This window comes from Lissotriton vulgaris, chromosome 4_1 (assembly GCF_964263255.1).
Source record: "Lissotriton vulgaris chromosome 4_1, aLisVul1.2, whole genome shotgun sequence".
Taxonomy (NCBI): Eukaryota; Metazoa; Chordata; class Amphibia; order Caudata; family Salamandridae; genus Lissotriton; species Lissotriton vulgaris.
The window spans coordinates 406,923,275-406,944,212 of NC_141691.1; the positions used below are offsets into that span (position 1 = coordinate 406,923,275).

The 20,938-nt window shown below is 44.9% G+C and overlaps 1 protein-coding gene across 2 annotated transcripts in view; it reads right to left on the bottom strand.

Moving 5' to 3' along the window:
* UTP14A (UTP14A small subunit processome component) overlaps positions 1–20,938 on the bottom strand; it is a 459,924-nt gene that overhangs the window by 31,592 nt on the left and 407,394 nt on the right. For both annotated transcript variants that reach the window (XM_086918807.1, XM_086918806.1), the window contains exon 14: positions 8,362–8,461. In XM_086918807.1, the coding sequence (XP_086774933.1) occupies positions 8,362–8,461 (100 nt within the window). The remainder of the gene's footprint in view (positions 1–8,361; positions 8,462–20,938) is intronic.

Below are 20,938 nucleotides of genomic sequence, written 5' to 3' on the forward strand. Positions count from 1 at the left end.
AGACTTAAACACAAGACCACAAACGACAAAAGTCCACAATACTGCACTTAAGGTTACTTAAAAGATTATAAAAGTCTCTTAGTTCAAGTTGTTGGTAAATGTGACAAAGTTCTCAACAAAGTACATGGATGCGTAACGCAAAGTGAACAAAAGGCTTGCAAAAGGGGAGATGCGTCGGTTCCGTGACCCGGGGGAACGGTTGCGTCCTTCCTCAATGCTTGCGCAGAGTAGGGGACTGGTCGTGAGCCTTACCGGTGCGGAGGTGATGCGTAGATTCTCGGCCTGCGGGCTCGTTGCGGTGTGCAAGATGGCACCTTGATGCGATGCGACAATCCGGTTGCGATGCAAGAAGATGGCGCCCTTGATGCGGTGATGCAATGGTAACTCTCTCGATGGCGTCACGCTTCTCCGGTGATGCGACAGCAGGCAGCTTCGATGAACACACACTTCCAGGGTGATGTGGCGAAGGCTCGCTTCTCCGACGTTGCGACTATTTCAGCTGAGGCAACGACACGCTTCTTCTCGATGCGTCGCACTTCCAGCTCCCAGCGGCACGCAAGTGACTGGAGTCAGAATTCCCAGCAAGTCTTTTGTCCCTGAGACTTCAGCAGGAGGCAAGCATAGTTCAAGCCCTTGGTGAATATTCTGTAGATGAAAGTCCTTAAAAAGTTCCTTCTCCTTTCCCTTGGCAATGAAGCAACCACTGCAGGCCAACCCAGCAAACAGCACACTGGCAGAGGGGCAGTCCAAACTCCTGCAGCTTCCTTGGTTCTTCTCCTTGGCAGGAAGGTTTCTTGTTCAGAAGTGATCCAATTTCTTGGGATCAGGGTCCCAATATTTATACCCCAAAATCCTTTGTTTTCTGAAGGCAGAAACATCAGCCGCCCCACAGGAGGTGGAGGCAGCACAGCGGAGGGAAGATACAGCTCTGGAGCACTCTGTTGACCTGATTCCTCCTCTCCTTTCACAGTGCAGGATAGAGACAGCAGACAAGCCACAGGAGGTGGAGCCAGTATTGTAGAGGGAAGGCCCAGCCCTATTCAGGTCCCAGGTGCAACTCCTCCCTCCCATCTAGATGTAGATCTCTCTATTCACCACTGGGCTGCCCCAGCCTGTCTCCTGGAATCCCCTAGTCCTGTCACACAAAAACCCAGACAAGGAATACACAACCCAGCAGAGGCAGGCTCAAATGGTTAGGCAAGCAAATACCTACTTTCTAAAAGTGGTATTTGCAAACACAGAATATTAAAATAAACTTTTATAAAAGATTTATTTTATTATTCTGAGTTCAGGCATACTAAACTCGAATTTCTATCCTGTTCCCTGAGTCAGTTAGGATTATAAGGATGTAATAATCTTAACTGCCCATTCTGGCCTATGAGAACAGGTAGCCTTCAATAGTGAAAAACGAAATGGCTGTAATTCACTATGAGAACATGCTACACACATCAGGGCATGTCCTACCTTATACTTACAATGCACCCTGCCCTTGGGCCTACCATAGGGGTGTCTAATATGAAGCAACGGGAAGGTTTAGGGACTGGCAAGTGAGTGCACCTGGCCAAGTCGGCATGGCAGTGCTAGACTGCACATAGGCTTTGCAATGGCAGGCCTGAGACACACTTTACAAGCTGCTTCTGTGGGTGGCACAACCAGTGCTGCAAGCCCACCAGCAGCATTTGATTTACAAGCCCTGGGCACACATGGTGCACTGTACTAGGGGCTAACAGATAAACCAAATAACCCAATCATGGTATCCAATTAGTATATCAATTTAACATAAGGAGCACTTGCACTGTGGCACTGATTAGCAGTGGCACAGTGCCCAAAGCATAAATCCAGCAAAATCATATCAAAACAGAGGAGGCAAGCCGTCAAAATGGAAGGGAGACTCACGACAATGCGGTATTAGTGCCCCCCATAGGTCAAAAATGATCTCCATTCTGCAATGAACAGCATTTTGTTATGAGTGCCAGATTATTCCTAACATCGAAAATAAAATGAAATATGTCAGTGCCCAACGGGAATCCTTGCCATTGACGTTAGTGGGTAGAGCAGCTCTCTACAAGATGATGACTCTCCCGAGGCTGCTCTATGTAATGCAAAATACACCCTGCAAGATTCCACCAGCGGTTTTCAGGGGTATCGACCAAGTAGTCTGCAGACTACTGTGGAAAGAGGGTGCTTGGAGAACTGCCCTAGCCAAAATCCAGCAGGGGGTATACGATGGGCGACTGGCAATCCCAGACATCCAAAAATATTATTGGATCTTGCAGTTGCTGGTAATCAATGACTAGGGTTTTCGTGGACCACCAAGACCCAGCTTACAGGGTGAACAGAGGGTGCATGAGCCCGGGAGGGTACGAGAGACTTCTGTATGGTAGGACGGGCAGAGGCAACTGGCCACAGCATACACAGGTTGTAATAGATGTATGGCATAAAGCTACCAAGTTCCTGACATGGAAAGGGAAATTGACAGCCCTGACACCATTATGGTACAGCGCACTCTTGCCAGAGGTGAGAGGGCTACACGGATTTCGAAAATGGGGACTCATAGGTATAGAACACCTGGGAATAGAAGGGGAGCAAGACTGTCCCAGGTCGAAATAAATCTGGCTAAGACTGGCGGATGTATGACGTTACAACGCATGCTTTTACCACGCATGCGTTTACAACGCGGTTTTTACAACGCATGCCTTTACAATGCATAGTGCTTTGGGGCGCTGGATAGTGAATAGTTTAATTTACTATTCCAACTCCAGTCCCCGTGGATAGTAGGGAAGGTGTTGGATAGTACATTAAACCTATTCCCTATCCTAGAGCGCCCCCCAGCGCAATGCATTGTAATGTTTTGCGTTGTAAAAGTTTCGTCGTAAAGGCACTGCGTGGTAAAAGTTGCATTGTAAAGGATGTTCCCCAAGACTGGCAGCAGGGGTGGCAAAGCGAAACATGGCTAGAGAATTGGGGAGACCACAGCCTTACCAGTGGTTGAGGATTGGAAGGCAGACCTAGATTGGTGCCAGAGGGCGAAACAGGTGGTCTACACAGCAAGAGGCTGTCCTAAGAAATGGGAAAAAATGTGGGGCGATTGAAGGGCTACAGAGGATAGGGCTTATGGGGTCAGTGAGTGGGCAGTCACATAGTAAAAGCCGATATGGGAGACTGTGCAAATTGATTTTAAAATGCCCGTAAAAGTGCCAAGTCTATAAGTCTGGACTCTGTAATGAAACAAGTTGTGAGGCATTTAGGCAACATGTTTATGTGCTGTAACCTCACCATGCCATTGCTTCATGATTTGTGAAGCATATTGTTTGGTTTTCAATATAAAGACTTTAAAAAAAATATGCAAGACCAGAATTTTGAAATGTCCATATATCATAGGTGACTCATATAAAAAATGACCTCAGTATGTAGAGCCACCATTTTGTCATTGTTCCCACTCACCCATATGCCAGGTTATCTACCTTTATGCCAAGAATTACCTCCATTTTGGTGTTACCAAAATGTTTCCAGTAGTGTCCACATACCAGGAATTTCCTCAAGTATGCCAGTATTTTTTCAAGGGTGTCCCATATGCCATGAATTACCTTTAGTATGCAAGTACCAGTATTTTGATTATTAAAAGTGACGCAAACCTGTCACAAAGCATTAGTAAATCTGGGCCTGAGTGTCAGTAAATATGAGTGAGAAAGAGTGAGATGAAAAGAGAATGGAAGTGAGTGAGAATAAATTAATATAAGGGTGCGTACAGAGAGTGTGAGTGACAAAATCACTGAGACTGAGCGAGAATGAAGTGATGCTGTTGGCCCTGATACACTGAATGTAATCATTCTTTTATAGAGAAACCCAGGGCAAAATACTGGCACTGGCATACTTGCAACAATCAGGACTTGCGCAGGATAGTATCCAAAAGTAACGCATAGTTGTGCTCTGCACCGCTGTGCGTTACTTTGAGTCTAAGGGGCATTCCTTGGGTGGTGCGTAAGCATTCCCATGTAACCACCCAGGTGCTGTGTCACAAATACCTATCTTCAAACATTGGTAGATAGAAATCAGTAACAAAAACGTACGCCTCCTGGAGGAAGGAGCAACGAGGAGAAGTGTTTTAATTTCTCTTTATTTTCCAACTTTGCATGTGTGCTGCACTGTACAGTACACATACAAAGTGGGAAAAGTCTAAAAGCATAATATTTTTACTGGAAGAGAAGTGCGAAACTAGTACTTTCAGTTCGGGCTGTGCAATAAATTAGTTTTGTAGATATGCTTTACCCAAGCCGCTCTTGAATTTTCTAACTCTGCCCGAGGTGTCCATGCAGATTACTCTTTTTGTTTGAGGCTAAATGACTTTTCATAGGGTTCGTAGAAACCTCTAAATGTCCAGAGGAACCTATGCTTCATAGAACGTACACACCCTGCACTATGATGCAAGGGTTCGTGTACTGGTACATTTTTTTTTTAACTCTGTTTATTGGAGTTTCACAGCACAATATATATAATCTGCCGAGTGAAGCGGTGTAATGAAAAGAAATAATAACAAACACATCAGAGGTACATTTTGTGATCAGATGGTACAATACATACTAAGTGCGGTCCCGTCCTGAGAATCTATTCAATTCAACCCAGGTGATATAGGAACTCAACTTACAGATAGCCGATCAGTTCACACAGTTTCTTTATTAGCCTGCAGCATCAGGTAGTCTCTTAATGGTGCCCAAATGTCCTTGGGTCTGGAGGTCACAGGCAGTTCCTCCGCATACAACTCCAGCTGTTCATGGCAGTACACTAGGTCCTTAAGCCATACATCAATTTTCGGAGCAAGTTTACTGTCCCAAGTGAACATGATCCGCCTTTTGGCCAGCAAGAGGGCCACCCTTACAAACCTGCCCATCATGCCCCTCAGCTGCGGAACATAGCCAAGGAGGCAATCCAAGGGCGTACATTGCAGATTGATTCCTGTCATGGCGTGTGTGCGTGCAGTCACCCCCTCGCAGTATGTATACACTAGTTTACATTGCCACGCAAGGTGGAGAATCCCAGTATGTATACACTAGTTTACATTGCCATGCAAGGTGGACAAAAAGTCAGCCTCAGGTAGTCCACAGCGCTTACAATGATAAAGTCTCTGAGGCCCATTTTATACAATTTACCTGGGGTATGGTACATTTGATGAATACCTTTAAAATGAATGATACAGAGATTGCTGTTAGGTGTTAGTCGACCCGTTAATGTGCAGATCTGTTCCCACTCTTGTGGGAGAATCGGGGGATTTAATATAGCATTCCAGCGCTCTAGACTTTTGCCTGGCTTGCTGATCGCCTCCTCTTGTACCGCCTTATATAATTTGGTACTGGTAGTTTTTTCCTGGTTGGGGCCACTAATAGCAATTGAAGTGATTGGAGTGTGGTGGGTTCAGCAGGGAATGCAGGGTGTGAGCCCTGAGCGCACGTTTCAGGCGATAGCAGGAGAATTGGAAGAGTGGAGTAGGATTTTGAATGTAGTCCATGTCGTTTCCTGTGAGATAGGTACCTCCCGGATAGAGGTCGCTCATATGAGAGATGCCAGCCTCCTTTAAAGCTTTACTGGGCCCTTGTTCTTGAGTGACAGTCAATGCCGCATGGCCAGCTAGGGGTAGGGCGGGGGCATAGAGCGGGAGCTTATGTGAGAATTTCCCAATTGCCTGCCAGGTTGCAATAGTAGTGTCGATGGTGTTTATCTCAGAACGAGGCATGCATCTATGATTGTTACTTTAAATGCTTCCCACAGTGTGGCCTGACTATCCACTGAGCCCCATTTAACTCAAAATACTGTGTGATAGCCGTCCTTACAGCATCATTATAGAGAGGATCAAGTAGTGCTTCAGCTCGGAAACGCCAAGTGAAATGACGATGTGGATTTGTGGGAATGCAGATACTCAGACTGACAGGATTGTGGTCTGATAATGTGCGCAGCAGGATTTTGACATGCGTGACCCATCCATTAGCATCACCTTTCAACAGCCAGTAGTCTAGTCGTGACCAACTGTTATATGCAGGGGTAATATGTGTGCCCTCCAGGACTTCCATGTTTTGCAAGCGCCAAACGTTCACCAACCCCATTTCCTCTATGGCTGCCTGAACACACTGCGCCGCTTTAATGGTGCGTGCACCTGACGTGTTAGATTTATCTACGTGTTGGTTGAGGTGGGTATTCAAATCTCCGCCCTATAAGACTGCGGATTCTGGCCATGAGCGCAGCACATTAAGCATGTGTAGGTAGGGTCGCCCACTACAGGGCCGTACATGTTAATAATCGTGACTAATGACATTCCCACTTTGCCCTGTACCATAGCCCAGCGGCCCTCGACATCTATGCGGGTCTGTATGGGTGAGATTGATACACTCTTTTTGATAAGAATGAGCAACCCTCTGGAATAGTTAGAATAGGATGATGCTAGGCGGTAACTTGCCCACCTGTGTGCTACCCTGTCTTCTGAGTGTTTACTCAAGTGCGTTTCCTGCAATAAGGTGACTTGCACACCGTGTCTGTCTAAGTATGTTAACACTTGGCGGATTTTCTTGGGGGGTGTTGAGACCCCGCACATTCCCTGTTATGCACTTATATGTTTCACACATTTACATCTCTAAGAGTGGTCCGCACCCCCTGAGTGGTGGGATGTTGGTAGTCAATGCATCTATAGATACAGACACAACCTGAAACATATGATTTGATCACTGTACCTCCAACGCTAACGAGAAGCAAACCAAACCCTCCCCCCGCCCACTTTAGCATCCCCAACTTGCCAAAGACCAGTCCCATTAACAAAATCAACCCTGACAAAAACAGAATCTCATAGAGCCTTGTGTGGGGTATACCCATTGGGGGACGTAGCGGCAGAAGACCACTCCCTGGTGAAGGAGGGAGGGGCCTCTGATATACTTGAAAATTCTCCCTCCCACGAGCCATCCATCTGTGCATCAAAGTTAGAGCATGACTAATGACAGTATTATGCCGAACACTGCTCATAATATGTAACTTAGGAGCTACGTCAACTCTGTAAGATTGGTCGCAGCCCGCCCCTGTGACAAAAAGGATCCCACCTCGCCTGCGCCCAATAGTCCTACATAGCTACTTGGGACCCTCTATGGAATCAAGGTGAGGATATCGTACTGCAGCCATAACATCGAGATATATGCACTTATAACTGCTCCCTGTGGGCACAGTATATCTCCACATAACATGAAGCTCTGCATCACAAAAATATTTACCAACCTTGTGTCAATTGTATTAGAGAGGGCTAGCAAGAACCACGTGGGCCCCTGTCGATGAAGCCACCACATCAAAAATAAACAACGAGGGGGAATACACTCACACCTGTGCAATGTTATAGGTAGTGATCCACATATATCCATATGAAACAATTTGAATATAATTGCATCACTGTGACCCCGTGTTATGTACCAACACAATATCAACAGTATTATGATATACCATCCAGAGCATGAGGCAGGCATTTCTATCAGTCATCAACATCAGAAGTGGTGGCCGCAGAACTCCGCCCACGATGCAGTGATTTGGCGTAGTCCATTGCTTGCTTATTGTCCCAGCACCCAGCGGGTATTCAAGACAGCGGCACCCGCCGTCCGCAAAAGAATTCCCCCTCCGGCAGACTGCTCACCACCCAGTTTGGCAGCGCTCTGCTTCGCAGGTCATGAGATTGCCCCGGCACCGCCGGGGGCAACACAGCACAGGCTGGGAGTTCAGGGAAGTCCGCTCGCCGCCATCTCCGCAGCCGCCATCATGGCTACCGGCGAAACGTGCGGCAGGCCTCACACTTCGACGCTATTCGACCCTCCACTACTGCGCCCCAATGTCGGCAAGTACTGCTGTGTAGATTTCACTGCTGGATGGTTCGACAGGAGCAGGATAATGTAAGGATTCTTTGGGCGGCCGGCAGAGCTACACTACTGTGCGGCCATCTTGCCGTTCCCCAGGCCACGCCCCCCTCGTGTACTGGTACATGGATGCAAAAAGTGCGCCACCGCAAGGGAAGAGGAAAAATCATCATATCTTGGTAAATATGACATTTTTCTCTCTCCCTGTGACGCAAGGCAGTGCAGCAACTTATGCCACCCCTGTGGTCTTGACACTAATTTTGCCACTTCTGTTGCAAAGGCTGTGCTAGGAGTCACATCTGAAACCCCTGGCAAGCCCTAAATGCCGTCCATGAATATAAATATTATCATAAATGGAACAAACAAATGTTGACTATTAAAATGGAATTGGTAATCCATTTTAGATTTACATATTTGTGAAATTGTCTTAAATATGATAATAGGTAGAGCAGTGCCTTGTTTTTAACCCACACAAACAAGTTCTTCTTACCTGATGGGCTGCAACAGCAATGTCTCGCTTTTCATTTATAATAACATTTGGCAGGCGCTGATCTTTTCTTGGGGGACCAGGAGCAGCTTTGATAATAAATCTGTAAAAATAACATAGACTGAGGCCTTTTGTGCTATTTGGGCAGATGCAGAAATGTTGATCATAGTTCAGATCAGGCAAGAGTATAGTCAAGCAAATGGCAAGTAGGCAGGGGACAAAAAGCAGGAAAGAGGGAGGTTCTAAAGCCTGCAAAAGCAGGCAGCTTACCTGGATAAAGGCATTTAAGAGTATATCTATGTCAGATGGAATACCTCCCCACATCACTAACAGTACTGAGGTTTAAGAGGATGCCAAATCAATAACTGAATACAGGATGCCACAGTTGCACTTTCCACAGATAAACAATCTCCCTTGTCTCCCACACCTCAAGGGAGACGCTACTCCAGTGCGTCACTGTTTGCAGGCCACTGACAGTAAGTGATCCCTTTGACAAAACGGCATTCAAATCCCTAGACTAACTAGTGGGCAACACATGGCTTTACATCAGATAGATAGCTACGCAAACAGAAGCATCCAACTGAGGCACGTTATGCAGATGGGTTCCATGGATTCCTCAGTGCTTCCCTTGAGTCCTAAATATACTTTATGCCATAGTTCATTACAAATGGAAGACTGTGTCCATATTTGGCACAATTAAATTTGGAGACCCCATTGCATGTACCTCAGGCCACGAAAAATAGGATATGGGCTCTCACTGACTATGTATAGTGAAGAAAAAAGCCTTGCAGCACATCCCAAAAATCCTTTAAAAGCTGTATATTAATTAGTGCACAGGTAAGGGAGCGAAATACTAGCATCCCAACAAAAGTTCCTATTGCATTCTGGCAAATGCAGTTCATAACTCGAAAGTAAGAAAGTGCTTGTGATCATTTAGCTGAGCCAGTGCTGGCATTTTGGAGGGAGGGCTGGTCAGGGCCGACAAGCAGCATGCTTCCCTTCCCCACTGCTTACATTTATTAGGTTGGTGAACCTTGGGGGTGCACTTGGAGTCATACAGAAGAACTCGTTACTTATCGTTGGAAACACTCTTTCTGATGAACACTAACTGCAGATTCCTCACCTTTTGAATTACCACAGGCGCCAGACTGGATCAAGAACTTTTCTTAGCAAATGTACCTACAGGCCAAAAAGTGACCTCTGGAAGTGATGAAACTGAGCCACCCTGCAAGCTGATGTCAACTTATCTTGCATCTTTTGTGCGCCCTAAAAGCGGATCGAGGCAAGTTGGAAAGGAGATAATGTACACCATCTAATGCAGGGCATTTTTAGAATACTAAAAAAACACTTCACAGAACAGGTAGGAGGTAGGTGTGATTATCATCAAAAACGAGTGTTATCAAAGGTGAGTATCTTGTTCTTTGAATGGCTACTTCTAACTACGGACTCCTCATCTGTTGAACAGATATCAAAGCAGCATCTCTCAAGAAGGTGGAGTCAGAGGAGAGGACTTACACTAGGAAGTCTTCGAGGACCATGCAGGCGAAATGGCCCTCCCTGCAGATTTGATTGTCGAGACAGTGATGCTTGGTGAAGGGGTGTACTTACATCCATGTGGTAGCCTGGCAGATGTCCAACACTGGAACAACTCTTTCCAACGCTGCAATGGCAACCTTGGTTGTGGAACGAGTCCAATGACCCTCAGGAGGTTAGTTTTGAATGCAGCACAGTGGGTTTTATACACAGGACGATCAACCTAGACTAGGTCTGCTTCTGGACCATGTTTCCCATCTTAGCACCGGCAAAGCCGACAAAAATCAATCATCCGGTGCGGTATCATACTCTCAATATAAAAGCTTAGAGCTCTTTTTGGTACCAAGCTGTGAAACTTTTCCTCCTTAGAGTGGTGAGGTGGAGCGAAAATGATGTCAAGGAAAGTGATGGACTTTACCACATGGACTGATGACACCTTCAGCAGAAAGGAAGCTAAAGTTCGCAGCATCAGCTTGCCATGGAAGAAGAGGCTGCACTGACAGCGCCCTCAGCTCACTGACAGGGCCCACAGGAGTAAATGCAATAAGGAATATGGTTCTAATAGTCAGCATTTTCAGGGAGTAACTGTGTGCAAGCTTGAAGAGCTTGCACATCAAGAATGTGAGGAACAAATTAGGGTCCCACTGACATAATACTGGATACAGGAGGAAACATACGTGAGCCCCTTTAAGAAATACACAACTGGTGGCTTGAATAACAAGGCTGCGGCAGGTAAACACAGAAAGGCTAAAGTGACCGATACATAACCTGTAATGGTCGACACAGCAAGAGATTACTGGGCTAGAGATACAACACTACCAAAACATGAGATCATTTGACCTGAAGGAGGTCAACTTGACGATCCCCAGGCCACAAACTTCATTCAATGACCAGCGGAAATAGATTTGATAGAAGGGTGTCTAGCAGCAAGAATGACATCCACTACTTCTACGGGCTGATCAAGCCCACTCAGTTGGTGCCGCTTAATCTGCACACATGGAAGTGGAGATTGTGGAGATTTCAGTGCAGGGCCCTGACCTACATCATGTGGAACATTTTAAAGTCATTGAACGGCACCAAAATTTGATAAAAAAATAAATAGCTTTAAGCCTACAATAGTCTTGGAGTCAAAGGAGAAGCTAAGATGTATCCAATGTTGGGGGCTGCGCCTTGTTAATCTAGTAAAAAGACATAGGCCTGGCAATGGCAGACACCCACTCCTGATCGGAAGCAGGAGTCTGAGTAGGTAGGCCACGGGAGTCGAGGACTGTGCTATAGCAGCTGGAACTACTGAGGCCTCTGGCACAGTAGTGGAGGCACAAGTAGGGATACCAACTGAGGCCCAACAGGGTCAGTCAGCACCAGGACAGACCCTGCCGGTGGAAGTCTGACTAGAGGCTCCTGCAGCTGCGAGCAACTCCAGAGCGAGTCAGATTGTCCTATAATTTATAGCATGGCCTCCCGAAAGCCTCTATCAGCTGTGGGTTCAAGGATGGCAAGGGGAATTCGCTGCATGCTTCGACTAGCCTCAGTATTAGGGGACATAAAGTGGACTAACAGCTAGGGCGGTCGACCGCGGAGCCGGGGACTGGGTTGGAGTCTCGGCAGGGATACTCAACATTCTGTGATTCTGGGCAAATCACTTAATCTTCCAGTGCCTAACAAAAATGAATGAGTCCGTCAGGAACTTAACTGGTGCTCATGTAAAGCACTCTGATACCTCCGGGTCTAGTTTACCTTTTATAAAACTCCACCCCAAAAAAAAAAAGAATGGACTGAGTTGGACGAGGGGTGCAGACTCAGGTTCTTTGTGTGCCAACTGCACAACTTCTCCCCGCAGTGAGAGTGGTGGGACGGAGATGAATCCTACTGAGTTATCTTCAACTCGCCCAAAGATTGTGACTTGGAATAGGACCCAAAAGAGGAGTTGGCCCGCAATTGGGAGCGGGTCCGCTGTCTGGAGCATGGACATGGCTCATTTCTTATGGCCCGTGAACTTTCACCTTCCTCTCCCTGATGGTCTTCAAGTGCATCAAGAAGCAAGTTGTTGGAGGATTTGGAGTTGCAGTTAGACACTGAACACACAAAAATGGGACTGGAATGGGGCAGAGTAGCAAAATAGGGGGAGTGTAACCGCACCAGGGCAAGAGATGTGGAGGAGCAGGTCAATGCCGCTAACAAACAGCAGTGGCAAGTGATGGGCAGGAGAGCAACAGAGTTACCCTGATTGGAGCAGGGGAGAGAAAGAAAAAAGAAGAAGAGCAAGAAGAGGAAGCAACGGAAGAGCAGGGATTAGGATCAATATGGAGAACACTGGGGGGATGTGAAATGAAAGCAGCACACAGGGAATGGGGAGAGAGAAAGTACTGATAGCAAAAGAAAAAACCGTCCTGTGCACATAACCAGCTGACGATATGTCATCTAAACAAAAAGGTGATGAAGATGCTATACTCGAGGGGAAAGACAGACACAAAAAAAGAAGAAACACAATTGAAAAAGAAAAAGGAAAATAAGACCACAAGAAAACCAACCAACGATAAGCAATGGGCTGGACCAAAGCCCACCGTATTGATATTGTACATAACAGGTCTTTCAACAACAGACAGCTAAAGCTGAAAGAAGCAGAAACCTACAAACTACCAAGGTGAACTACTTGTTCGAAACACTGACATAATTTCAGTTTTCATTAAGGAACACAGGCATAATAACTTACTAGAAAAAGAATTCTCTGATGTGGGTATGCTGAACAGTTGAATACATGAGTTAGGGAGATTCATGAAGTGCACAATGCACACTTTACTGTCTTATGGTGATATTAACGTCACATCTTAATGTACTCAAGCCATTGTATTCCAGCAAAGGTGGGCAGTAGAAACAGTTTGGGGGTTGGGTGTAATTACGCTTCATCAAACAGTCAACAGACTAATATCTATAGGGTGTCGTAAACTAAAGGTATCCAGGCACAGTAGAAAAGACAACAGTCGTAATGAGCGACGCAGAGCTTTAAAAAGTTGGGTTTTGACATACGGTTTTGAAAAGAGGTAGACTGTCCGTTTGCTCCACCCACTCCACAAGAAGCAGGCCCATAGAGAAGTGCATGTATCTTCAAAAAATGTAAACTAGTCTTTATTCCAGGGTCCCAGTATTCTTCTACACATGGCCTAAACCGGAACATACAGGGAACAGGGTAGTATGCACAATGCCAATGTTCTGTCAGAGACAAAAACGGAATACCAGCATACAGAGAAAGCCAGTACAATGGCGCTGTTTAGAACACTCGAAAACATGTAGAAAAAACTGCCCGGGCCTTCTCGGATGTCCCTACTTGAAGTAGCACGAGCAAAACTCATACCAACGATCTCATACGGGAGTGACCTGCTAAGAGACCGAGATGTCAAAATCTTGGAAAGCATAATGGTAGGTGCCTACGGAATGATCTTCTCACTTCCATGGCCCACCTCAACAGCACTGATTCAACTGTGGTTGCTAAAAAGTCGCCTCCCAAGCGTGGGGCATACTTAATATGCTGGAATATGATCAGGAAATCCGAGCCAAACGCACTGAACCACCTGCGTTGGAAGGAGCTGCAGAATCGTGAACTGTCACCGGCAAGGACCTACCTACAAGAATCACTTGAACTCACGGGGTTCACACAGCTTTGGGATACCCCCCATTAGCCATCAGGTATTCAAGCAGATGGTCTCGAAGGCCTGAAAAATCAGCTCTGTCATTGAGGACAAGGCCCCTTATCAAAAAGGCGCATGGATGGATATAACACTCTTTAAAATACAAATAAAATGACATTACAAAACTACAAACAAACCAACAAAGAGAGGGACAAAGAGGGCCATATTTTAACGGGGTCCAGTGTACAAGCCCTGAGACCATGTAAACAAAAAAGAGTACGCTGTTCCCCAAAGTGACAAAAGTGGAAGAACCAAGCAATTGGTGAAGGCCCCAATCAAAGGATGAAAGGGAGGGGAATCCTCCCTTTCGCAACTAAAACCCTCACACACCCAGCAAGCTAAGTGTCATGCTTCTTCATCTGGGTTTTGCTCCTCGTCAGACTGGCAGTGCAATATCTGACGGGCACCCATAAATGAGCTCTTTACCGGAGATCTTTTGTTCCTGCCAGTTGGTGCATGTGGGTGTGAGGGCCTTAGGGGAAGTGTAGACGTATGGGGATAAGTAGTGATTAAAGAAGGTTAGATAATCCACTATGTATTTTTAATGAAGTGGTCAGCTGATCCAGAGAAGTATGCTCTACCTATTGGACCAATAGGTAGAGCATACTTCTTTGGATCATTGTACCAGTGTGTATTCTCTCCTCCTCGTTTTTAATAAGGTAGCTGACCACATCATTAAAAATACATAGTGGATTATCTAACCTCTTGTAATCACTACTTATTCCCCTACGTCTACACTTCCCCATAGGCCATCACACCCACATGCACCAACTGGCAGGAACAAAAGATCTCCGGTAAAGAGCCCCTTTATGGGTGCCCATCAGATATTGCACCGCCAGTCTGACGAGGAGCAAAACCCAGATGATGAAGCATGACACCTAGCTTGCTGGGTGTGAGGGTTTTAGTTCCAAAAGGGAGGATTCCACTCCCTTTCACCCTTCGCTTGGGGCCTTCACCAATTGCTTGGTTCTTCCACTCTTGTCATTTTGGGGAACAGTGTACTCTGTAGTTTTGTAATGTGTACAAAAAAAAACACCTTACACCACAGAATTCTTTTTCAACTGGATACCCAGCCACTGTCAAGCTGCAGTTCTTAAGATATCGACAGGGTCTTCTACCTGCAAAAGCTCATCTTCCACCCTGATTACGATAAAGTCTCACTGACACCGGTGGCCTGTGTGGGGCTGGAAAGGAAGACCTCCTCCACTTAGTTTGCACCTGTAATGTGGTACATGGTGAAAGGAGATAGTTACTGAAAATACATTGTAATCAAAGAGGAATACGTTTGCGAAGGCAGGCGGTGGTGGCCTGCTTCGACCTAGGGGACTCCCCGCTGAAGATTCATTTTGTTCAATTTATACTGAAGGTTGATAGAGGATGCTACATAGCACAACCCCCAGGCTTGCCGAGGCATACGTACCCCACAACAATGGAATCACCCATTCTCAACCCTGAACATACGAGTATAACGCAAGCTGCACTTTCTGCACTCGCACTTTACTACATACACCTAACCAGGGCTAAATAATGGATAACACCAACCAGCTCCGATGGATAACACTAACCGGCTCCGAGGGTACAGCCAGATCGATGGGGACTGCGGAATCCAAAAGTTTTAAATTCCCAATTTGCCGTTTTAAACATGTTTTATTGTATCTATTTTAGTATAATTTTAAGGGACAAAAGTACTATGTACTTCAAAACTTGAACTTATCGTTTTATTGCAATGGTTTTAAGTAACTATGCAATTTGTTAAAAAACGTAAACTCAATAATGTACTAAAGACAAACACTATGAAACATTACAGGCACGTTAATGAACACTAAATTGGCCTATGCTAATGTTCGAACAATGAGATGTGCAAAGTTTCCTATTGCTTGACTCTAGAAAACACGGAATTCAATAGCAATACTTAGCTTGGAACAATGTGCTCATATCTCAGCAGGGCTAGGATGCCTACATTGTCTTCCAGTTGAGAAGCACACGTACTTAAAACAGCATGTCTGGCTTGGAAGTGCATTGTGGTAAGTGCCCACAGTATCTACAAGAAAAAGATTTCAGGTATAAGGCAAATTATATGATCCAGTAACTAAGGTCTCCATTTAAAGAGTGATTGGATAGACCTGCTATCAATAGTCCTAGGATCAGTTGAAATTATTGAAAAGATTTCACTATTGACGTTCAGGCAAAAAGAAAAAGATGTTTGTATTCAGATACTAACTGAATGGCAGTGTCCTATGCCAGAAACCGTTCTGCTTTTTCTGTATCTTTTTCAAAATAGTATTTGACATTGCTAGTTTATTAATCCTGGCTTGGATGAACCGTGTGCGCGATAGACACGAGGATTACTGACTTTAAACCGGTAAGAGACAGCTTTAGTACTCTTAAGTGTAGTACCCTCTCGTTTCACTATCGGCTCACTGACTGACCTATTATTGTTCACTCATATCGACAGACAGCCCAGCTTTTTATTTCGCTAGATTGAACCAACATTTTTTTCCAGTTGTGGAAAATAGCCAGGTACATATTGCTGTTTTTTCTCGCTTGTATTGCAATTATTAGACAATGAATATAAAGGTTGTTGAATACTGTTCCGTGTATCTCTAGGCATATGTATTGCACCGCAGCACATAAACTGTGAATTATGTGTATAACCGGACACAGCTGATACAATAGGTATGTCTTGTCAGTTTGTAGTAGCTGGTTAACCTGAACGTAATGTCGCAGTAAGCCGCAGTGAACTTCGCCAACCTTTTTCCCTTCTTAACTGAACGTAGCATGTCATTGGTTTTAATTCAGTAAGGTCTGATTTAATGCCGAGTTAATAGGTATGCCGTCCTATCTGGTGAGAGCTAGTAAACAATTTCTCGCATATTCTGTGTTGATACACGTGTCTTCCCGTTTTTATAAATGTTGTTAGAACTTTAATTCACATCTAACTTACACTTGAGCAAGGCCTTCAGCCGTCTTTTGTCAGAGCTGCTATCTTTATCTATTTTTTCGACTATTCCTTAATTTTTAGCATTGACGGTAGAGCTGACATTGATGACCAACGTGATCGTTTAGGTAGAGGATCAAACAAATAGGTATGAAGTCTGAATAAGTGTCAGCTCACCATATGCCAGATGCACCCATGGAGTCTGTACTCAATGGGACTGTTCCATTTTATCCCTTTAGTACGGACGCCAGACGTGGTAGTTGTGAGGACACATTTAACTTACCGTAGAGGAAGCAGGATAAAGGTTTGTGCACATTTGAATATCTATTACAGTGTCCCCGATAATATGTACACGCTATGTTGGCCTGTAACAAATATTTATGCAGGATCTTTACCCCTTATGATGACGCATTTCATGATTACAATGAACTTTTGCATGTTGGAGCTTTCAGTTTCTATGCCACTATAGGCCAGCGGTACCTTACATGATTATGCACCTCTAACAGTCCCGATATTTACTTAACCCGAATGTTATCATTATGAATATGGTCGTCCCGAGGCTTACATCATGATGCAACTCACCAAGAATTTCACATGTGCCAGGATATAATATGTTTTCGCCTATGCATTATGTGTAGAACAGATAAGTTTAACCTCCCACCACATTGTGTTGTTACAGAGTATGTTTTTCCCCCCATGCATAACTAGCAGGATAATATCAAATTTAATTTCATATAGTTATTTGATGCATTTAGGTTTTATAGGTATTCACCCCTGAAGAAGGGAACAGGGCTTCCCGAAATGCATTCGGCGACGCTTCTTCTCAAGCTGTTGTGCTATTGTGTTATGCAATGAGTTACCTTTTACAGATAAATATGTGTAAAAGTATATGAATATTTGCAGTACTCAGTCATGAAATATCATGCAAAATAATATATGTATATGCTGTTAGTAATTAATCATTATAACTATGTAAAAGTATACATCGAATCTCTTTGAAAACATTTTTAGTAAAATAAATCTGCAAAGCTGACGATCAGTTTAAAGATTATTTATTTTTTGTAGTACGTTAAGAGTATTTAATATGTTGAGAATTAATATTCTCCAGGAACAGTGCATCCTGCTTGTAGGCCCCGCTTACATCTCTTAGTGTTTTTCACACACTGTGTAGCCAACACAGTTCAGCAGTATGCACCCTTAGTTTACAGTAATAATTAGGAATACATTTTCAAAAAATAGAGTGCTCCTCTTCCCCTTTTGCAACTAGTATTAATCCTGGCGCCTACAGGCAAGTCAGTTTACTGTGTCTGCCTTGTAAATGAAATAAATAAAGCAAAAGGACAGATTTATAAATCAGAGTTAATAATCTTAATTTTACATGATCGGAAATCGGGAGCCAAGGAGGATTGCCTCCTGTGACCCCGGAGTTTTGTACTTCTGTATAACATGAAAGTGGCATTCGGGCAGATTTTAAATGTTCATAGCAATACGGCTGCTGAGTTCAGTAATGATACCTTTGGTTCTAGAAAAAGCATGGCTCCTTATTTAGCAGAATGTCTTTGCTCACGTATAGGAGACTCGGATTTCTAGAAAAAACTGTGGCCTGCTGTCACTCTGGATTTAGACCTGCACATGGAGCCGAGATGACTAGTTTGCTGGCTACGGATAGCAGCATTTTTTCCCTAAGCTAAACATAGTCTTTTTCCTCATCATGATAGGAAGGACTTAGATTCAAAACTGACAACAAATCCCATATCTTTTCTTCGCGGTCCGAAGAGTAGTATTTATAGAATGATCCACGTTGCCAGCTTGAAACCCGAAAACAGGATCCTGTATTTACATGGCACTATCTGGCAGTATTCTCCTGTTTGACACCCATCTTCCATTACAACTTCCAAAAAAACTACAGTAGTAACCACCATTTCTAAACCAATATTTACCACCCCCAACAAGAAATAAAGTGTTGATCACATGCAAATTTGTATCATAGATCTTTTCACAGAATTTTTTTTATATAAATAATTTTTCAATGTTTATTCTGAAACTGGGAGTTAAATTCTTTTTCCGTGTTCTGTACCTTTAGTCTCAGACAAGGCAGATAAACAGATATGGAAGCGCAATACAAGAATTCTTTTTTCTAATTTCAATTTTCCTGAAATAAAATTGAGACTATCAGAAACCAACACCAGTTTTCTGGGAATTTCCTGGCAGAGACTGGCGAACTCAGGATTTTCACCACTGCCACCATTTGAGTCATTGTCAAATACAGAGAAAATACAGAAATAAAGGTTCTCAGTCGTGCCTCCGAGATCAAATATGTTTGCCGTTCCAAGAAAAGGGTAGAAACTCCTTGTATCAGTCTGAACAATGCCCAACAGGGTGCTAACCACAGGCTCCTTTTAGGTTAGTGGGCCAGTCTTTGTGGCATGAATAACTGTTAGTGCTAGTCATCCTTGTCCTCCAAGGTCTTGCACATGTAGCCACCAAGATGCCTCGGTGAGTTAGATTGCTGCTGACAGCTGCAATCTATGAATGTCACAAGTTTGAATTCCAAACGAGGCTGACTCATTCTTTTAAAGTCCATAATTAGAAATCCATTAGACAGGGACCTCTCAGTCACCCCTCCTGCCCGGTGACACTATGAATCAAAGACGGAGGTTGGGCCTTTCCGGGACAAATACACAAAAAAAGGATCTTCATGAAGCCAGCCCCAGAGCTGGACCACAGGAATCTACAAACTCTGAACTGCAACTAAAAAGAGTGCTGAAGAAAAAGTTACTTACCTTCGACAAAGCCTCAAATGGTTGAGTCCATCTAGCTGCCGATTCCTTAACTTAGAATTATCTCCAGGGGTTACATTGGAACTGGAATACCTTATGCAGTATCCCTGCATGTGAGTAGGTAGCACAATTCAGCTGTGCATACTCTTCCGTTTTACCTATATTTGCCCCACACCAGCTTGCTGACATCAGTTACTTTTAGCAACCTTTCCACACCAGAAGCACAGAGCCACCAAGGATGCTGTTGTACTGGTGTGCAACACTTAAGGACCTCAAATACCCATATCAGAGGCACACCATGACACAAATTTGACCCAACAGCAGGTTTATACCGTCTTGGCGAGTGACGCCCGGCTGCCAGAATAACATTGCAGACTTCAAACAGGTCAAAAGTTAACAATGGCCACCGCTCCATCTCCAAACATAAAGGTGGAGCATGCGCAGGTTTGGGTGCAGCACACTGCCCTGCTACTGAGACGGAAGGTCCATCCGAAGGGGCAGCCTAATCGGAGGACTGTTGCTTAGTCTCAAGAGTTTGTAATACCAAACTATCCTCTTCCATTCCAGAGCTACTGGAGGGGAACTGGTGGAAAGGTGTACCACAGGCTTGAGCCCCACTTGAGAAGAAAAGCATCCTTGAGCGAGAGCCGCCTTTGAAACTTCAGAATACCAAACTACTGACATAGCGCATTTTCAGTGGTGCGAACTGATCAAACCAATGTTCTCCCCACTTCCCGATGGAGACACCATTTATGATCTGCTAGGCATTGCCAGTTTAGCCGCTCTGATGTTCAGAGAGCCCACCAGGTATTGAACCACCAGGCAAATGTCTTGACTGCCCAGCTATGTCCAGAGACACAGGACTTCTTGACCCATGGTCCATGACCCCGCCCAGTCTGTTGCAGTGCCACATGGCGGTGGTGCTGTCCTTGAACACCTGCACAAGCTTTCCCTTGATTGACATCCACATTGCCAGCAAAGTTGATGTAGAGCCGGAACTCCGCCGGAGGCCAGGGCTCTGTGATCTTCAGCTCTCCCAGATGACTGCCCCAGCCCAGGAGTTACGTGCCTTGTCACTACAGTCAGCTCTGGTTGGGGAAGGAAGAGGAACCTGTTGCTGACCCAATCGCAGTTTGTTAGCCAAAAATGCAGGTCTTTTGAAGTTCCGGCCGAGATCCGGACCAGGTCGGCGAGAGTCCCCTGATGCTGTACTCACTGGCACTTCAGGTCCACTGCAGAGTCTGCGTATGCCAATGGGCATGGGTCACGAGCAGGATGCATGAGGCCCAACAGCCTCAGAGTCAATTGAACCAAAATCCAGACTAGAGGCTGAAACATCAGAATAATAGCCCAAATATCATGACTCACAGTTACGAAGGATAGGCTTAAAACTGCACTGCGTCCAGAACAGCTCCAATGAAAGGGAGTGTTCGAGAGGGAAGTTCTTTGACTTCGGCACATTGACAGTGAACCCCAGCGAGAGCAGGAGGTTTGCATTAATTTAGGGGTGGTAGAAGAACACCTGGGGTGAGCCAACCTTCAACAGCCGGTCATCAAGGTAAGTGAAGACTGGAACTCCTGACCTCTGCATGTGTGATGCAACCATAACAATCCCCTTGGTCAACACTCGAGGGGCACTGGTA